We start from the raw sequence: 18,893 nt of genomic DNA, 5'->3' as shown, positions 1-18,893 counted from the left end.
GAACTTTCCAGTCTTCTAATCTGCCTGGATCTTGCTGAGAATAATGAAGAAATTAACTCCACATCAGGAATGTGTTCCTTTACTAAGTTATGTTGGATACAGAAAGTGTCTAAACTGAATGTTTTTGAATCAATAATTATTTGTGGAAACAAAATTCATTTTTCTAAAAAGGAACATAGTTTAATTCTGTTACTACTTTCATCTTCATCTGTATAGGTTCAGGTGGAAGGTCTAACAGGGAATATAAAGTTTGATCAGAATGGAAAGAGAATCAATTTTACGATAAACGTCATGGAACTCAAAAGTACTGGCCCTCGAAAGGTAATTTGAGTTGTCTTACGGTGTCTTTAAAGGTTTTTTCACACTAATCAAGGGGTTAAGGTAGGTAATGAAATACTATAAATGAGTTAAAGCATGACTTGCGGTAATATTTATTCAGAGATATATTCTATGTTGGTCTTGCAGAGCAGAGTAAAAGCACCTATTACTTCTTTCTAACAAATAGAGTTTTTATTTCTGGTAAGTACTACATGACAGTATTTTCCTTTCAGTTTTGTGGATTAAACTTATTACTTTCTGGTCTGAAATACTGAATGTGAGCCAGTAATTGGGAAGAAATACTGAATGACAAATACAGAATGCTGCTTTTCAGTAATGTTTCCTTAAATGTGATTATCTTTATGCTGTAATTTGAAATCTTTTGGGAGAAGCCATTTTGTCATGTCTTCCTAATCTGAAGTATTTAATAACAATTCAATCTTAAAGCAGATGGCATTGCTACTAAAACTTCTTAATATATGAATGGAAATGATACACTAGCTAGAATAATGTGAACAAATGTCATTAGTTCATTCTTGTTAATATTTACTATAGTAACTATAAATAGAAATATTTACACTGATAAATCCATAGCTAAAATAGTTTTCTGTGAGCATAAATCATGGGCATAATAATAATATACTTTAACTTTTCTGTGGAAGTTCATGTTCACTAGTGTCTGTGCATCCTATAAACTCTCTTTAGATTGGATATTGGAGTGAAGTGGACAAAATGGTTGTGAATCCACTTGATGGCCCTCTTGGAAATGAATCTTCAGGACTAGAGAATAAGACTATTATTGTCACCACTATTTTGGTAATTAACCTCATATTTTGTCAGAATATAGCATTATTATACAGTGATTTATTTCTCCTGTAGTTTGTTTCCTGTTTATTTGTTGAGGTTGTGATATGTTACTCATAATGATAAATGAATAAAATCTGGAAATAAAGGAAATGCAGTTTGGTATGCTGTTTTCTTCTGGAGAAGACAGATTATCATTGACTGGGAAATTAACATCCTAGAAGGTTATTTCTTTTAGGCCAGAACCAGAAATCAATGAAATACCTGCTTCTGAAAAAGAGCACTTTAAATGATGTAGCCACAGTAGTAATTGTTAATTGATTGCTTATTAGGGAATGGATTTTGCCAGACAGGAAGGAGACTCATTTTTGCACTTCAGAATCTTAGCCGGTATGGGCTAGTGAAGTATAAGATAAAACATTAAAAGTTGTGTTGTAGTTGTTTGGAAGATAATGTTATATACTGTTGCACCAACATTTTGTGTATTAATTGCAAAGTTTGGTTAAGTCACAGGCTAATGTAGTAATGCCAGTGGATGCAAAAATAGTTGGATAACAGTTGAGCAAAGAGGAGATGTATTCCTTTTAATGTAATGTATAAACCACCCGTAGTTTTGCTGATGATAGAACTGCTACATGTTTATAGATATATATTTTTGTGCGTAAAAACTCAGTATTAAGTTCTAGCCTGTAGAGCCAGAAGTGTGTTTCAAGGAAGGAACATAGCTATGAAATAGAGTATAATTTTATTTTATGAAGACAGCAACAAAAGCAACTAAATATCTTTGCCTTCTTCTATCCAAACTGTAAGAGGGAAAGAAACAGATTTTGGAATTTATTCTCTCTTCTCTGAATGCGTAACTCCTGTTAACATTCATGATCATTATTAACATACTGCTGGGATCTCTATACCTGTAAGTATTGTTATTTGTATATGGCTATGAAGAATGAAGCATTTGCAGCTGACATAATGGTACCTGAATCATGCATGCTATTATTGTCTTCTCTTTTATCTCTTGTAAAAAGAAAACGTACTGATCTAGGAAATGCACAACTGCTACACTGTAGCTAAAGCAAGTTCTTTCTGTGCAGGAGTCCCCATATGTTATGATGAAGAAAAATCATGAAATGCTTGAAGGAAATGATCGATACGAGGGCTATTGCGTGGACCTAGCTACAGAAATTGCTAAGCACTGTGGATTCAAATATAAGCTCACAATTGTTGGGGATGGCAAGTATGGGGCCAGGGATGCAGATACGAAAATATGGAATGGGATGGTTGGAGAACTTGTTTATGGGGTAAGAACATCTTTTACAGTAAAACAATTTTAAATGACTGATGGGATTTGTGGGATTTGGTTTAGTTTTCTCCCTGAAGTAGAGGAAAATTATTTAATTCCTCTGATAGAGAATTAATTAAACTTGTCTTAGAATTTAAAAAAAAAAAAAAAAAAAAAAAAAAAGGCACAAAATTGGATATTAAATGTAAATGAAGTTGGGAGGAAAATGCTTCATATTTTACCCTTCTTACCAGGCAAAAGGTTTTACTAACACTTTTAAATGTCATATACTTTTAAAAGGGCATATGTAAATTGGGAAGCTTGGAATATGTCAACCATATGGTTGTATGTATTTCAGTAAGAAGAGTTTCAACTAAAATTTTCTGAAATTTTCTATATGAGAAGAATGTTAGCTGTGTCTGCTATCGCGTTTTGCATTTATGAAAAGCAATGGAAACTAAACTATGATCATTGTATTAGCTATTGTTTTCTTTCTTTTTTTTTCTTCTTTTTTCTTTTTTTCCTTTACAGAAAGCTGATATTGCAATTGCTCCATTAACTATAACATTGGTGAGAGAAGAGGTGATTGACTTTTCAAAGCCCTTTATGAGCCTGGGGATATCAATAATGATCAAGAAACCTCAGAAGTCCAAGCCAGGAGTGTTTTCATTTCTTGATCCATTAGCATATGAAATCTGGATGTGCATTGTTTTTGCCTACATTGGGGTCAGTGTAGTTTTATTCCTGGTCAGCAGATTTAGTCCGTACGAGTGGCACACAGAGGAGTTTGAAGATGGAAGAGAAACACAGACTAATGAATCAACTAATGAGTTTGGGATATTTAATAGTCTCTGGTTTTCCCTGGGTGCCTTTATGCAGCAAGGATGCGATATTTCGCCAAGGTTGGTTACTCGCCTCTTTCGACTTTGTGCATTTTTGGTCTCAGCCAGTGGAGGTTCATGGTGCATATATTTTCACTTGAAAGAAACGCATTATTGTGTTTCTTTTTCCTTACCAAAAATCACAGAAGTCCTTGAAATAAAAGCAGTTTTCTGACACTAGGTAATGATCAATACTATCTTAATGTCAATTGTATGTTTGCCAAGTGAAGTTATATATACCATGGAGAGACTGTAAAATGCATAAGGTTCAAATCATTCCATGCCTTCTTGGAGGGGTACCGTGTTTTTGCTGCATATTCTCATTTTACAGTTGACAGTGCATTTGGTTCACAACAACTGTAATGGGAAAGAAGGGTAAAATACTGGCCATGAACTACACAGGGAACATTTACCCCTAAAACTCACTACATATCACAGCAGTTATTAACTGTTTTTCCATAGAAGAGCTTTGAACTGAAATTGAAATCACATGATCGCTCTAGTTTATTATGAATAGTTGCAAAACACTGCTGTTTTTCTGTGGCCTAGTTTTGTGAAAGTCACAAAGGAAGTTGCTAAAATTAATTTGAAGGTCTAGTTTATAAATGCTTAATTCCTCATGGATTTTCACCTACTCTATTAGGAACAACAGTGAAGCACTTAACATAATTCCTTTGCAGCTCATTAAATATTCTGTTGCCCTTGTGCGTAAGTGATTCTAGCCTTGATTCAGCAGTGATGAGTAGGTAGATAAATACTACTTGCTGCTTGAAGGAGCTGTAGTGAGAAGTGAAGTAGGGCAACTGGGTTTTAGGAAATTAAATCAGACCTTCCTAACTATAGCAAGCAAGTTAACTTTCTTCTGAATGTCCTAAATTAAGATGGAATAGGTCAAATTTTACAGAGTCTAGTGATTGTTTTACAATTAAAATCACCCAAAAGGAGCATTTTTTATATCCCAAAAGACAACGGCAGATTTTCAAGTTCTGCAGAAATAGCGAAGGCACTTTCTTTGTGAGATATTTAGCAATTTTGTTTAACTTACTTAGAAAAGCATAGCAGCCTTTGTGATGAAAGATGTCATTGATTTTTTCATGCAGCATGGCGAGAATTTTGTGCAAGAGATGAGACAGTGAAGAGAGAATAACTTCAGGTCATGAGAAGCTGTCTTAATTTCAGTCCTTTGGGGTTTTATATTGATTATATACTTTACAAGTTTATTTGTCTGCCAAGTCCCCTATTAACTATATAATCATTGTTACTGAATCATGACCATAATAGAATGACATTTTTTTTTTTTCGATGTTACTGGCTATTAAAGCATAACAGTTGTGCAAAGTTTGATAACATTGTAATGATGAAAGAATATAGTAAGTGGCCATCATACAGGTACATGAATCTGAAATGATTTAGGAGATTGACATGGCAGATTTAGTGCCACTGAAGTGTTGAAGAACACCCTATTTCAGTACAGATATGTTTTGAGAAAGGTATTTAGTTCGCATATAATATCTGTTTATTGTAAAAATATAAAAGGGCTGCAAACACTTCAATAATTTTTGTTCTTACATTAAGACTAAACGTTTGTGCTCTGACATATGAGGTGGTTACACACACATGAGTTCAGACTACCGTATAATTATCAAATTTAGAATTCTTTAAAAATACACATTTAAAAATGAAAGCTTTATTTAACTGGAACAGACAGATGTGCAAATTTTGAATACAAATGACCACCCCTAAAATTTTACTTACAAAAATGAAATGTGGGAGCATAATTTCTGGACTGATCTTATTCTTCTTTTACAAGGTTAGTAACTGTTCTTTGCTGACAGATCCTGGCTTTTGAATTTAATGAATTATCCTTTACGGTAGATGTTATCACTACAGTACAAGATAGGATAAAATTAACACTTAGTAAATACACAGTCACAGATTTTTACTTTGCAAATATATATTTATCTTGTAATTTAATCTTTCAGATGTAGAATCATCATGTTTTCATGTTGCCTCTATGTTAGAAGTGACAGAAAACATACAGAATACATTTCAATTTAGAAGGAGCATTCTTTTCTATGGTCTTTTTTAATAACATTTACTGGACCATATCTAACTTGGTTTTCATTTTTTTGGACTGTATCAGTGAGTCTATGGTTGGAGAAGATCATCTTTGAGGTCTTTTCCAGCCTTAATGATTCTATGATTTTTCATGTCTCAGGTATCATAGAAATCTTTTCCAATAATTGTTAGTAAAACTTATTTGTCCAGAATTGTTTCAATTTATTTTTTGTCCCAGTTTAATAAATCAGATTTACATGACTGTAAATAATACTTTTGAAAAGTATATGTTGAAAGATGAGTAAACCTATATATAGAGAGGTAGATAGATTCTGTCAGAATTAATTTGACATCTCATTCATGATTCTACAGGCCAGGTGAATGATTTGTGATTTGTTTACTTAATAGACAGAGGAGAAACATCAAGACATACCTAACCTACTGCAGTGCCTAGTACTAGGCTTTCAAGTACATGCACATTTCTGCCAAATAACTAAGTACATCTCCAAAGATTCTGTACTCCTTCCTTCCTTTAATGTCTTATTTGGAAACAAAGTAGTAAGTAACTTCAAACTTTAAAAGATTGTTAAAAAATAAGTTTGAGAATGATGGCAGTATCGATAATTCAACTTTTTAGTACTGAAAGATAGTGAATTCCTCAAGTTGTGTTCACTATATTGTTCTGTATATTTTCTTGAGTTCTCTTTTCTTCTTTCTTCTTGAGCAGGAGATGCAAAACAAAGATCCATAAGAGCCAACCTGCTGCAGTTAGAAACACCAGTTTATCATTGTTTAAAAGAATACACTTTTTTCACTGTTTTTTCTGTACTATCAGTTTGCTTGTGTCATGTCTAGTCCTCAGCTTGTTAAATGTTTGTATCTTTCAGAAGTTGTGTACACTTGTTGGTTTATGGATATTCCCTGGGCCAGTTTTTATTGCAAATAATGCTGTTTGTTTCTTAGTATAGATAGTCTGTAGCAGCATAAGCTGCTGCACTGTTTTGTGAAAATCGGTCTTTGTCTGAATGTCTTCACAAAAACAAGCAAAGACTTAATTTTTAAGAGCGTACTGATTATTTGAAAGCTCTGTTTTACTAGTTTTGTTTGATTCTTTTTGTGTCACACAAATTCACATCACGGGGAGTGATGAGCTTATGTGTTAATATAGCAATTTGAGATGAGCAGTCTCATTTCAGGGCATTCAGAACTTAGAAGAAGTGGATGTCTAAATTCTCCCTAAAGTAAACTCTGGAGTTCTGATCCCAGCAAAGTCCAGGAGATGTAGTGGAGTGTGCATTGGTTACCCATCCTACTAGTATGTAGAGCTGCACTGCAAGATAACTTGAAATGCCTCCCAGTATAATGCATCATTTGCATAAAACTGATAGCATGTTTTCATTTTTAGGACTTTCATTTCACTTTACAAATCCATTTCATACTTGTTATTAGATCCCTGTCTGGGCGCATTGTTGGAGGTGTGTGGTGGTTCTTTACCCTCATCATAATCTCATCCTACACGGCTAACTTAGCTGCCTTCCTGACGGTTGAGAGGATGGTGTCTCCCATTGAAAGTGCAGAGGATCTTTCCAAGCAAACTGAGATTGCGTATGGGACATTAGATTCTGGCTCCACTAAAGAGTTTTTTAGGGTAAGAATTTCTACTTTTTAGTTTTTTGTTTTGTTGCAACTAGGTCTTCACTCATGTAAATGTTTTCTCCCTAGGCATTATTAAAAGATTGCTATAAAAATGTGATATGTACAGTTTAACTTGAAGATACAAGTGTTTTAGTTTATTAATTATCAGAACATTTTATTATCTGTATATAATATATAATGTATACCCAGGGGCAGGGTAAAAGTGACTGCAAGGAATTACCTAAAGATATTCCACTGTGAAGAAAAAAACCCAGACATGATCATCAAATGGAGTTGATGTTGTTTCTCTAGGCCCTAAGACAGTAGCTAACAATTTTAAATAAGACTAATAGTAGTGCTATATTTTAGGTAGTCTGCGGTGAATAGAAATGTGAGAAGGTGCAAAGTTGTGACTTATTAAATATTTCCTATATTTCAAGCTTGCACAGGGGAAGTGGAATACAGCCCGGTTTGCTACTGTTGGAAATGTGTGCCTGCTTTTGAAAACAGCTGTTATTTGTATTTGCATTACAGTAATGCTTTCTGTCAGTCTTCTACCTCAGTGTATTTCAGTTTTACAAAAGTATAAGACTTAGTAACTTCTGCTGCTGATTGCAATTGCTGATCTAAACCAAAACTGAGATCAGATCAGATGTGTAAGCTAGTAAAAGAAAGATCGTTCGTGCTAAGAGTATTAGAAGTGTTTAGAAGGATACAAATGTATTTCTGTTTCTGAGAGTGTAAAGCTTACAATCGTAGCTATTCCAATTCTTTTGAATGGTTTCTCCAGGTGATGCTGTCTATGGTTGTCTCTTCTAAGAATTAGGTTTGAATTCATGTACATTTTCCCAAGTACTTTTACACAACTTTTCCTGGGGATTACCTGAGCATTAAGAACTTCTATAAAAATCAAGTGTGGGCTTTGTGAGGGCATGTTCTTCATGTTTTGTTAAGAAAGCTTTGAATCTGTAAAAAGTTAGTGCGGTCTCTGGAAATTTCAGCAATTTCTATAAGAAACAAGTTGATGCATTTCATGTGACACGGCTGCTAAGTCCGATGATTCTATCTACTTTACAGTCCAAATCACTTCAGCTTGCCCAGTTATTTTTCAATAAATAGTAATTGTCAGAATTTCTTTCTAAAACCTGAAACTCGTGTTTCAGGAATGGAAATGTGTGAAAATCAGCCTCTAGCACTAAGGAGACTAAAATTTCACCTGGAATCTTTGTAAGTGAATTGGGGTGTGTGTGTGATTTTTTTTTTTTTTTGACTTGATTTTAGAAGTAGATTTTTTGAACAGCTGGAAACTAGTTAAGTGTTTTTCTAGCAGAAAGCTAATGAAGGGTCTTTTTCTCTGTTACTGTCATGAATTAAAAGAAATATTTGCTTGCTTGCTTTTTCTTCCCACAGTTAGTCTGCTTTCTCTAGAAAAGAATAAGAAGTAATTTTATTTTCCAGTATGCTTTCTATTGATGGATTGTAACCTGTACCTAAATATTCACTAGTTAGAACCCTCATTTCTCAGCACAAAAAGTAGGAGTTATTGTATACCGGTGATAAGAACAGTAAACAAAATTTGTCTTAATGCTAAAGCTCGTTTTGTGATAATCATAGAACAATCTCGGTTGGAAAGGACCCAAAAGTATAATCAAGTCCAACTCCTGGCTTCAAACAGGACCATCCCAAAATCAGACCATGTGTCTGAGAGCAGGGCAGCACCTCATTTCACTTTTGTAACAATCCAATGCAGTGTGGATATATGCCTGGTAGCAGGTGGGTGAAATAGATAAATAATAAAGGACGCCAAAAATGAGAGAAGAAAAGTTGTTAATGGATTACAGGAGCCAGCTACCTGCTGAGGTATGTAAGGTGAAATTCATCAGCCACTAAAACAATGGAAGGAGTAATTGCTGACTTCAAATACTTTATCTGAGATTTTTTATTTTTATTTTTAAATCTGTGATGAGAATCAGAGGTCTGCCTGATGATAGAAGTGCTAATTTGATCCGACTTATACCATATAGACTGAGATTGAAATGGTAATAACTTTTGTAATCTAGCTTCTAAATTCACTTGAAAAACCTTACTTCTTTTGCTTATTTCTTTGCATATATTTTCCCACAGCTTCTTTTAAAATACACAGACATCCTTCTGTCAAATGGTATCTTTCTGCCTATCACAAAAGTGAAATAGATAAACTATAAAACAGCTCATGCTTTTAAACCTGGAGCACTTCAGGTCAACAGGATTTTTTCCACAGTATTGCAACAGCTAAGAAATGAATATACCACTGCTAGATCTGAAATAATTATTTAGTCAACAATTTACTTCAAGAAATTCATTTTCTTTCTTCAGTTTTCCTTTTTCATCCTGGAATATCCACAGAATGCTTACAGTATCTCTGAATGTGTTTGTTGTTCTAGCTTTCAGAGTTTCATTGGCAAGCATTTTTATTTTCTGAATGAATCACCAGTGCTAGATGAATCCAAACAATATTCAGTCTCCTTTGAAGTACACTGAATATATTCAATGATTGTTCTTCCCCATTCTTCCATCATGACTTTTACTTACAGAGGATAGTACATATCTCATCTAACTTTGCTTTTGTGGTAGTTATTCTTCTGGACAGTGTTATTTTTCTGTTCTTCTCTGTGAAGAAATTATGTCTAAAGAATAAAAGACTTAATTTTTGTTACCTGGTGTTTTTAAGATGGAGTGAGTCACTATTGGGATGTATTTGTTTTTTTTGTCATTTTCCAGACAAATTCTCAACAATAAGATGAATAGTGAAAGTTAAATGAAAAATTATACTCTGAATAGCTGAAAAAAAATATATATATATGCATATATATATATATATATATATATATATATGTAAATGGGTTAAGATCTTTGTCCAGCTTCTCTAAGTGCTTAAAGAACATGAACTTGTAGAGATGTTGTGTTAGCCTGGGCAAGCTGGAATGTCACATTAGCTTGTTAACTGTTTCATTTCAGGATACTAGTCAATTGATTCATCTACTCAAGTAGTGTTGGCTGGCACTGAAACATAACTGAGAATAAACCAGGAACTGTAGTCCAGTGTTTCTACTGCTCCTTTAAGAAATTAAGCAGAAACGTGGTACATTTTGCATAGGTACAGATGATTTTAACAGTATTAAAAAGAAACACAGTAAAAGGCTTCTGGAAAATATTATTGCATAACAGTAAAGTTACAGATATATAAATTTTCTTCAGTGGCAGACCAGTAATGTCTCTTGACGTGGAATAATTTTCCTCGGGATATCTCAAAGTTGCTACTAACAGGACTGCAAGTACAATACGGGTTTTCAGAGTTCTTTTACTGAGCTGGGATGTTTGTCAGTTCTGTTGTTCACTAATGGTTCTCTAGTATAGATAATGCTTTTAGAGTTTCTAGCACAACTGAAAGCCTAAATACAGGTATATGATGCATTGTGGTTGCATATTCTGTCCTGAGTTTACAGTTTCTTCACCCATTACTTCAGGCTGTGTGTGGCTGTGCTTTTCCAGAAAAGCATTGTTTTTCTCAAATTAGAGGTGGACTGTAACAGCAGCAATGTGAACAGGACTGCAAGCATAGGTGAAAGATGCAAGGATCGTTTGTTATTTTGTACAAGCACATCATGTTTACAATTGTCAGACAGTAGATGCTACTTGGTGGAGAGCTAAATGGTGGGACAACAGAATTTCATCTCTCTGGTAGGTATTGTTGACACTATCTACAGTCACATGGTACTCTGCAGCTACTCTGAATATAGTTGATTTTAATGGTATTAGCCAAGACATATGATCAATATTTGAGGGGGAGAAGTCATCACTAACCCAAGAAGACAGACTACTGCTCCTCTAGCACTGCAGAAATTAATTTTGAAGAATTGTGTAAATGTGTTAAATTCCTGCATTTGCTGTGCTAAATGTCCTGAGCTACAATAATGGAAGAAGGAAACAAAGTACAACTGTGTAAGTATGCAAGCTTAATATTCAGCAGCACATTTCTGTTATTTTCGTCTGCTTAGAAACTTATGGAAAATGGGCATGAAAGTGATGCAAACAGACACAAATCTAATTCCTTTTAAATTTCAATCATTTTTTTTGCTGTTTGTCCAGCACTGTTCATCAAAAATATGTACAAATGTGGTCAACAAATGAAATCAATTGTTCTACCTTCTTTTCACTTTAAAAAATGAATTGCAACTTGCTCTGTAAGGTCAGAAGACATCTCAAAAATTAAAAGTGACATGCAGAGCAATAACTAGATTAATTTATATTCTCTATGTCTGCATTGGTTTTCATTTTAAAACTTTTCATACATGCTTATGTTTGAATGAACAGTGTGACAGGGACAGGTGAGTCTGTTTAATTCTGTTTTGGTGACCTTCAAGAATAGATCCTCTGCCAAAGGAGAATCAAGGAGAGTTGCTCCACAGGGAAAGTATTCTTTAGCTTTCACTGAGCAGAGTAATCAGGAGGCAAGAGTTCCTCAATGAAAAGTTAGGCATGGAAAGAGCTGGAAGTATAATAATTTGTTCCTCATAGTGAGAAGACAGCAGCAAACATTGGAAGAGCCGAAAGACCCCCTGAGTCATGTCTCCTGAAAAAGGAAATTTGGCTGAAGATTACTATTCTCTTTTCTTCCATGAGGATCTTCACCACAACCCAGTGCATCTAGATTTATAAATACTTAGAAATATTTCTTTACTTAAAAAGTGTTTAAATTGGTGATTAAAATATTATGCAAAAAGAGAAAAATCATACAGCAAACAACCTGTGAGTCTCGATCTATCTTTGCACTTAAGATGTTTTTCAAGCTTCTAAAAAAGTACTAGGAAATCTCTAAAATCAGGGAGAAGAAACACTGATTTAAAGAAAATGAAGAGATGAAAATGTTAAATGGGAGTACTTCAGCTTTGTTTGTTTGTTTGTTTAAGATGCTGAAGAATTACACAAAACACATGTGCAAGAGCTAAATTTTTATGAGAAAGAAGCATTCAAGGGATGATGGAGACTAAAGACTTTCAGTTATGGTATGGTGTAACTGTTATCATGGACTGTGCTCTGCACTTTAAGCAGTGGAGGCAATAGGACTGATATTTCATGCATCCCCAAAGGAGATACTGTTAGAACATGTTGGTTTGACCTTTTAAGTTTTGACAGGAGAAAGAGGTACTGAGGTAATGGTAAGACTGCCGTTCGCATCCAATAGCATAAAAGTGAAGACACGGTTATACTTTTTTTCTGGTCTAGAGAGCTCAACTGATTCATTTTCAGTTATGTTTTCTTGGTTTTCAGAGTTTGGTTTTCATCTGGGAACACACTTAAGAGCTGATTTATGTCATTCCAAAATTTTACTTCAAAGTAAAGAATTTATTTATTTATTTATTTATTTTTCCTCAAGGCATCTCTCTTTGTTGTTTCCTGGCAACACTTTTTTCCCCTTTCTACATTACCTGAAATCCTGATGTTTTGTTTTGTTTTTTTTTTGGTTTTTTTTTTTGCAGACATCCCAGCAAACCTAGTGACCAGAATACTGTGGTGCTTCAGAAACTTTGTTTTCTATAGTACCCAGTTGAATTTTTAATTACAATTTGCATAATATTTATTAAAGAAAACATTTAATATAGTTTTCGTTTCTTATTGGTAAAGCCAAATTGTGTATGGTGAAAGAAACATGTTTCTCCTTGATCTTCTCTTTCAAGCTTTCATCCAGCTTTTTTTAGATGTTTTAACCCAGTTGTGCTGTGGACTGGGTAATTTTGTGCTGGGTGAAATGAATTTTCAGAACCATAATTTGAAGATTCTCCACTGATATGAAGGAAGTCACACTACCCCTAGGATGATCTAATGATCATCCCATAATGTTGCTCTTGTGATTGTTAGAAATTTATTTTCCAGCCTGAGTGTTTTGTAAGTAGTTCATCCTCAGTTGTTACAGCACATTTTGATCACAGTGATTGATTCATGTTCCTTTTCTGTTGTTTTTCTCCATTTGAACAGCTTCCATTTTCTTGCATATTTTCTTACTGGTCGTAAAATGCTGGACAGTGCTTCTAACCTAAAAAGTTCCATTTCATTTATGTCATTCTACTGCTCAGAATTTTCCACTTCTCTTATATAAAAAATAGTTCATGTTGCTTGGCTTGATATGTTTTGATCAACCCAATTTCCTTTCTTATGAATACAGGTCAATTCTATCTTGGAATGTTTTCATTCTGAAATGAGGCTGTGTGTGCCATGCTGTTCTTCAAACCAAAACGTCTGTAGTTGTTTTTAATGACTTGTCATTCTTCTCAAGTGCCTTTAGTATGTTTTGTTCTAGACTACAGTAATAGCATCTACAGTTCACTAAGGAATCTGCAGTTTCTTGATGAAGTGTTTTGTGTTTAATGATTTAGTTTATTCTTCCCTGACCCATTCCATATATAGGCACAATACTTTTTTTTTGTTCTGTATCTATCTCATTTTGATCACTTCTACATTCTCCATCATATTACCAACTTTTTAATTCAATCTCATTTGAAAAAGTGAAAAATAATAAGATAGGAATCTGGATTATGGTTCTATACCTAGATTTTTCTTTTACCGTCTTCCTACCACACAGCAGACACACTTTCCCTTCTCCTATTCTCTTCATTCACGAGGCTGGAAAATCTGCTACTGTTTGCTGTTTCTTCAGTTTGTAGTACATACTGTTTCCTTTTTGTTATCAGATTTCCTCCGATCAAATCAGGATCGTACTTACAAATTTGCATTTGTAGTACAGTGGTGTAACAATGCTGTAGTAGTAGATTCTGCAGCATGACAGTAGTATAGCTGTCTGCACATCAGGAGGTCGGTGGTGAAGATAACTTTAGGAGTGGGCGGGAGATTTTTCTTGTGACTTCAAAGAAGAACATATTTCTTTGGGCCATTTTTGTGGGAATTAGTTTGTTTAGCATTTATCTGAGTTTTTAATTAAATGAGATTTCAATGGCCTGCCTTGACTTTTTTGAATGTACTGAATGGAGAGGAATTTAGATTCTGGTGAATTTAGATTCATTAGAAATTAAATTTACCGTAGTAAAAAGACTTGGAGGATAAATCCTTTTGGGTAAGTATTTTAACAGTGATTAAATGTGCTTGAAACTGTAAAGCTAACATACTTTCATAATAAAAGCCTCCCTGAACATTTAACTCTCTCTCTTTAAATCCCATGAATATAATGATGACATGAGGTCTTTGTCTCGCACATACATATACTATCTTTTCATATGTGGATTCTTAGTACAAAGTGTTTTGAGTATGCTTTTGAGGAATATATTCTTGAGATGGAATGTTTTAAATTTCTTATTAAGACAAAATGTGTTAAAGACACTTTATGTATAAATACGTATTTCAGTTTAAATTAGGGAAACCGAAAAGCTTGTAAAACTGCGTCTTAAAAGCATTCCATTACTTTTGCCAATTATTAGTAACATTATCAGTATTTTTATTTTTATTTTCAGTACTCACCCAATAAAAACAAGGTAAAGTATTCTAAACTATTTAATCTTGAGTTAAATAAAAAGCCTGAAAAAATAGTTTTGTCCTTTTTTGCTGGGTTGGGAGAGAGTGAATGGGAGGGAAGTAAGGAGGAATGTATCAAATGATTTAGTGTTTAAATTGGCAAGAGTTGTTTTTAGCTGAAGTTTCTAGCTACTGATGACACTTGATTTGTGTCCTTCAGTATGGAACAACAAGATCTTAATGCAAACCATAATTGAGAATTAAAGTTATACACCTGCAGTACAAAGACATCACCTATTAGAATGTCTATAGTATGGGGAGCTATTTCTATCAGTGGCATACTAATTACAGCACCCGATTTTAGGAATATTAGGTCTTTGAATGACAAAACGGAAAAGTTATCTGATGACCTACAAAATAGAGTTAATTAATTTGATAAAGCTTTCCATAATTTAATTTCCTAATGAGTTTCATAATGGAGGCAGTGTTTTACATCTAAACGGGATAGTCATGATGCAGAGTGGTGACATAATAATCCAAAAAAAAAAAAAAAATAAAAAAATTATAGCTGTTTGGATGCTTTTGTATTTTTATAGAAATGGTAAGTTAAGAAAAAAAAAAGCCTTATGGGTATTATTGTCTTGTGCTTACACAATGCCAATGATTATAATAATGAAGCTACTGTTAGCTTTTAACATTTCAACTGTATACTTGAGTGTCATGCAGCAATAGCAGTAAACCACATCAATTAAGAGCAGCACAAATCTTTTATGTATTCTTGTAGTCAAATAATGAAGTAATTTACTTGGTTCACGTGTGTTTTTTAATGAAGTGCTGCTAATCTTTTATTTTATTGATGTCAGATAAAAAGTATTTAAGGAAGAGGCATGAAAGCCCAACTTGCCCAAAGGGCACCCTGCATTCACAAGAATGCTGTTTCTTCATGTTGTAATCCACTGTTGCTAATGAATGTGAACTCTTGCAAGTTGCAGAGGGGAGAATCATTTAAATAGGAATAATATGTGTGCATCTATAGCACTGACCAAGTTTAAATGATCTCTTACTGCTCCTTTTTCAAAGTGTTTTTCAGTTTGGATAGTTGCATAGATTAAATGTGCATACTCATTTATAAAACAGATAATGTTAGCCTTTTGAATTCACTTGTATGTACGTACAAAGTATTAGGTAAAGGCCTCTTTGAATACTGTCTTTATTTTAAGTCCCTTAGGTATAGCTTTTCATATTAAAGGCAAATTTTAGGCGAAAAAAAAAGTTGAAGGAAATAATGTTCCTAAAATGGAAATTACTGCTAGAAAGTACTCTGTAACAGTAGAAACCAAAATCATAAATGTCTCAAATATTCCTTAGGTTGTAGGTCATTGTTCTTCCTTTACATGGATCAACACATATCCCTTGACTTGCTAGGAGTCAAGACTGTGAGCAGTATGAACTCTAGTATGATGTTTCTTTCAGTGTTTGTGGCTGTAGAAGACTGTACAGTCATGAAAAAAATCTGAGGATTATTTTCCGGTGATGTTTTTCATTACATATTTTTGTTTCCCTGTTTGATAGATCAGGTGTTTTTTTTACCTTCAGTGATGTGGCAAGGAACCTGTGAGCCATCTAGTGGGAAGTTTCTTTCTAACACTTTGACCATTTGAGAAATCTTTTTCTTATGCCTTTCCCATTCAGACATCCAGTACCAGCCTTGTCACTAATGCAACTGCCTTCTTCCTTCATATTTATCTGTTGTGATCAGATCTCTGTCAAGTGACAGTGGGAAATGGGGAGCTGTATTTTACTAAAGTTGAATGGTGGAATCAGAGCAAGCTTAGCTGGATGTCCATATTTTTTACATATACATATATAAAACCTGTAAAAGGTCACTGAAATAAACCTGAAAGCAGTGTAGTTAAGGAAGCAAAGGCAGTTAAATTTTGTTTTAGAAGCTGCTCCTGATAGCAGCCTAACTTGAAGTGTTTGTTTATTTATTTAGTATCTGAATGTTTTCACAATGAAGAAATAATATTTTAAATGCCTGCATAAACTTTTCTGTTCTACAATGCAAAATTTGAACGCCTTATAGAGGAAATTGTGATGACATGCAATTAGATGCCTTAGATGTTTTCTGCTTTGAGTTAAAACCTCTGAGATAGTTCTAAATTAGTCCAAATTTGTTTTCCATTTAATAGACTAAATCTGTGATAATTCCTAGAAATCATTTTCATATCACTGTTGGAAGCTAGGTATCCCTTGAATGCTTTATAGTGGTGGGTCCTATGTAGGAAGCTGGATGTGTGCTGCCAAATGAATGTTGACCTGTGAAGCAAATGGGATGAAGCACCTGGGTTCAATTAAGTGGGTAGATTTAGAGAGTGAGAACTCAGAGAAGACTGATCTCCTCTGTATGAGAAGCATCTTAGTCCAACCCTGAGTGGACTATGAGTGGAGAAGACTGAGCACCTTGAAGAGCTAAACTCTGGTAGCTTTGCTTTTGGGGTATTGAGCAACACAGGGAGTAGGTAATAGGAAGCCATCCACTTTGCTATACATGCATTTACATTTTACACTTCATACTCTCTGATGATGGTATAGGAGTTGGTCGGATATTAAATAGCCTAACTGACTTGGATCTTCAGGTGGAAATCCTCTTTTGGCTTGGGATACTACTTACCATCTCAGAGGCATTTGTCTGCCTTTCTATGTATCAGGTAAGTTACAGGCAAAGAGTAATACTGGATTGTTACTGATGGCTTGTAGTACACTGTGACAGTTTACACTGTTAACTGGCTTTTCAAAGACGGTGCATTATAACATTTTTCAGGTTTCCCATAAATTTTAGAATATTGTATTTCAGGATCTTCCTGAATGGAACAAGAGCAATACATGCTCAGTATAGCAGATGTTCCAGGAATCTGAGAAACCCACACTGCCTTCAGCACACAGTTATGTTTCTCAGTCATCCTGGTCATGCTCAGTATATCCAACCATTTTGATATGAATGGGTATACTGAGTATGTGTAGAATAACAGAGCAGAATATGCAACAATACACCTTCAAGGGAACTTTCAGCTGTGCTAATGTATGTGTCGATGCTGGTAATAGTTGGAAAACCTTCAGTGAATGTTAATACTATAAGAACTTTAAATGCTAATAGATATACTAAGAGGAGGGCGAAATCTTAGCCTCGGAATCTTTCCTTGTGATATTTCAGGACACAAAAGTAAGGGTAAGTCTGGGAAGATGATCATGCTGTAATATGGAAACAGTGAAGCCTTGGGAGGCAGGAAAGACATTTCTCATGCTTTTATACTTGGTTCATTTATTTTTAAAGTGATTTGATTAAAGATATATTTATAGTTTAAGTGCTGTTCTGAAGGGTACATTATGTCTTCAGTGGAGAAGTGTATCTCAAACGTTTTATTAAAGCAGAGACTTGGTATATTTACACATACAGCAGTTAAGTCTCACAGGATGACTACAGAATAAATGGTCTTTGGTTTTCTACTGCAAAGAAGAAATGTCATAATAGCTGAGTTATATCCGACATGGTAATGCGCTCAGCAGTATTTTATCCTTTATTGTTCTTGCCTACTTCACATACTGATTTAGATTGTCTCTTTAAGAAAATCATCTAAGTTTCAATGTTAACTCTCATTTTAGCTTTATAGATGTTTTGATCAGATGAAGTGGAATGTGAAATGCTTACACACTTAGGTTTTCTGCTCAGCTTACATAAAAAGTGATTATATATACATATGCTTGCCATTGTCTTCATTAGAAGTGTACATTGGGACAATATGAAGAATCCAGCTTTATATACTGTTTCCCTCATTGTTAACTGTTATTGACTCTGACCTGTTGTGTATTTAAAAAAAAAAAAAAAAAAAAAAAGTGCCCTATCTGCTTTTGCTTTGAAGAATTCTTCTCCCCTCCCTCCCCCTTTTTATTTTTTCACAGGGTAAGACATAACTATCAGTTGGTAGTTATAACTGCCACTTATAGTTATAACTACCAATTGGTTAAAGCCAGGGGAAAAGATGCCTTTTAAATTAGTGAGTCGTGCATAGTACTACAAGTAAGAACAACCTTGAAACAGGTGCCTCACTATTAATGTTCCCTTCAGGTTTCACAGCAATTTTAGTATCCTCTGTGGAGCAATCTGAAGCTTTCTAGTACCACTGATACATTTCAGCTCACCTGTCATTGCGTAATAAGGAACTGCAGAGAGCTGCAAAAAAATATGATCATCTCACTTGAGTGGGAACTTCTTGATGAATATTTTACTGAAGTTTAAGTATATTTGTATGGTTTAGTCTGGCACACTTATAATAAAGTGGAAGTAACACTGCTTGCTTCAAAACTTCAATAAAAGAAATATGAAGCATATGTACAACGACAGCATATTATTAATA

General features: G+C 34.3%; 1 protein-coding gene across 3 annotated transcripts in view; it reads left to right on the top strand.

Annotated features, from left to right (window-relative positions):
- The window catches only part of GRIA2 (glutamate ionotropic receptor AMPA type subunit 2), a 79,675-nt gene that overhangs the window by 56,987 nt on the left and 3,795 nt on the right, over nucleotides 1-18,893 (top strand). For all 3 annotated transcript variants that reach the window (XM_072336734.1, XM_072336735.1, XM_072336736.1), the window contains exons 8-12: nucleotides 217-321; nucleotides 1,024-1,134; nucleotides 2,214-2,420; nucleotides 2,933-3,303; nucleotides 6,790-6,988. In XM_072336734.1, the coding sequence (XP_072192835.1) occupies nucleotides 217-321; nucleotides 1,024-1,134; nucleotides 2,214-2,420; nucleotides 2,933-3,303; nucleotides 6,790-6,988 (993 nt within the window). The remainder of the gene's footprint in view (nucleotides 1-216; nucleotides 322-1,023; nucleotides 1,135-2,213; nucleotides 2,421-2,932; nucleotides 3,304-6,789; nucleotides 6,989-18,893) is intronic.

Source organism: Excalfactoria chinensis, chromosome 4 (assembly GCF_039878825.1).
Source record: "Excalfactoria chinensis isolate bCotChi1 chromosome 4, bCotChi1.hap2, whole genome shotgun sequence".
NCBI classification, from domain to species: Eukaryota; Metazoa; Chordata; class Aves; order Galliformes; family Phasianidae; genus Excalfactoria; species Excalfactoria chinensis.
This window is presented reverse-complemented; position numbering and strand designations above follow the sequence as displayed.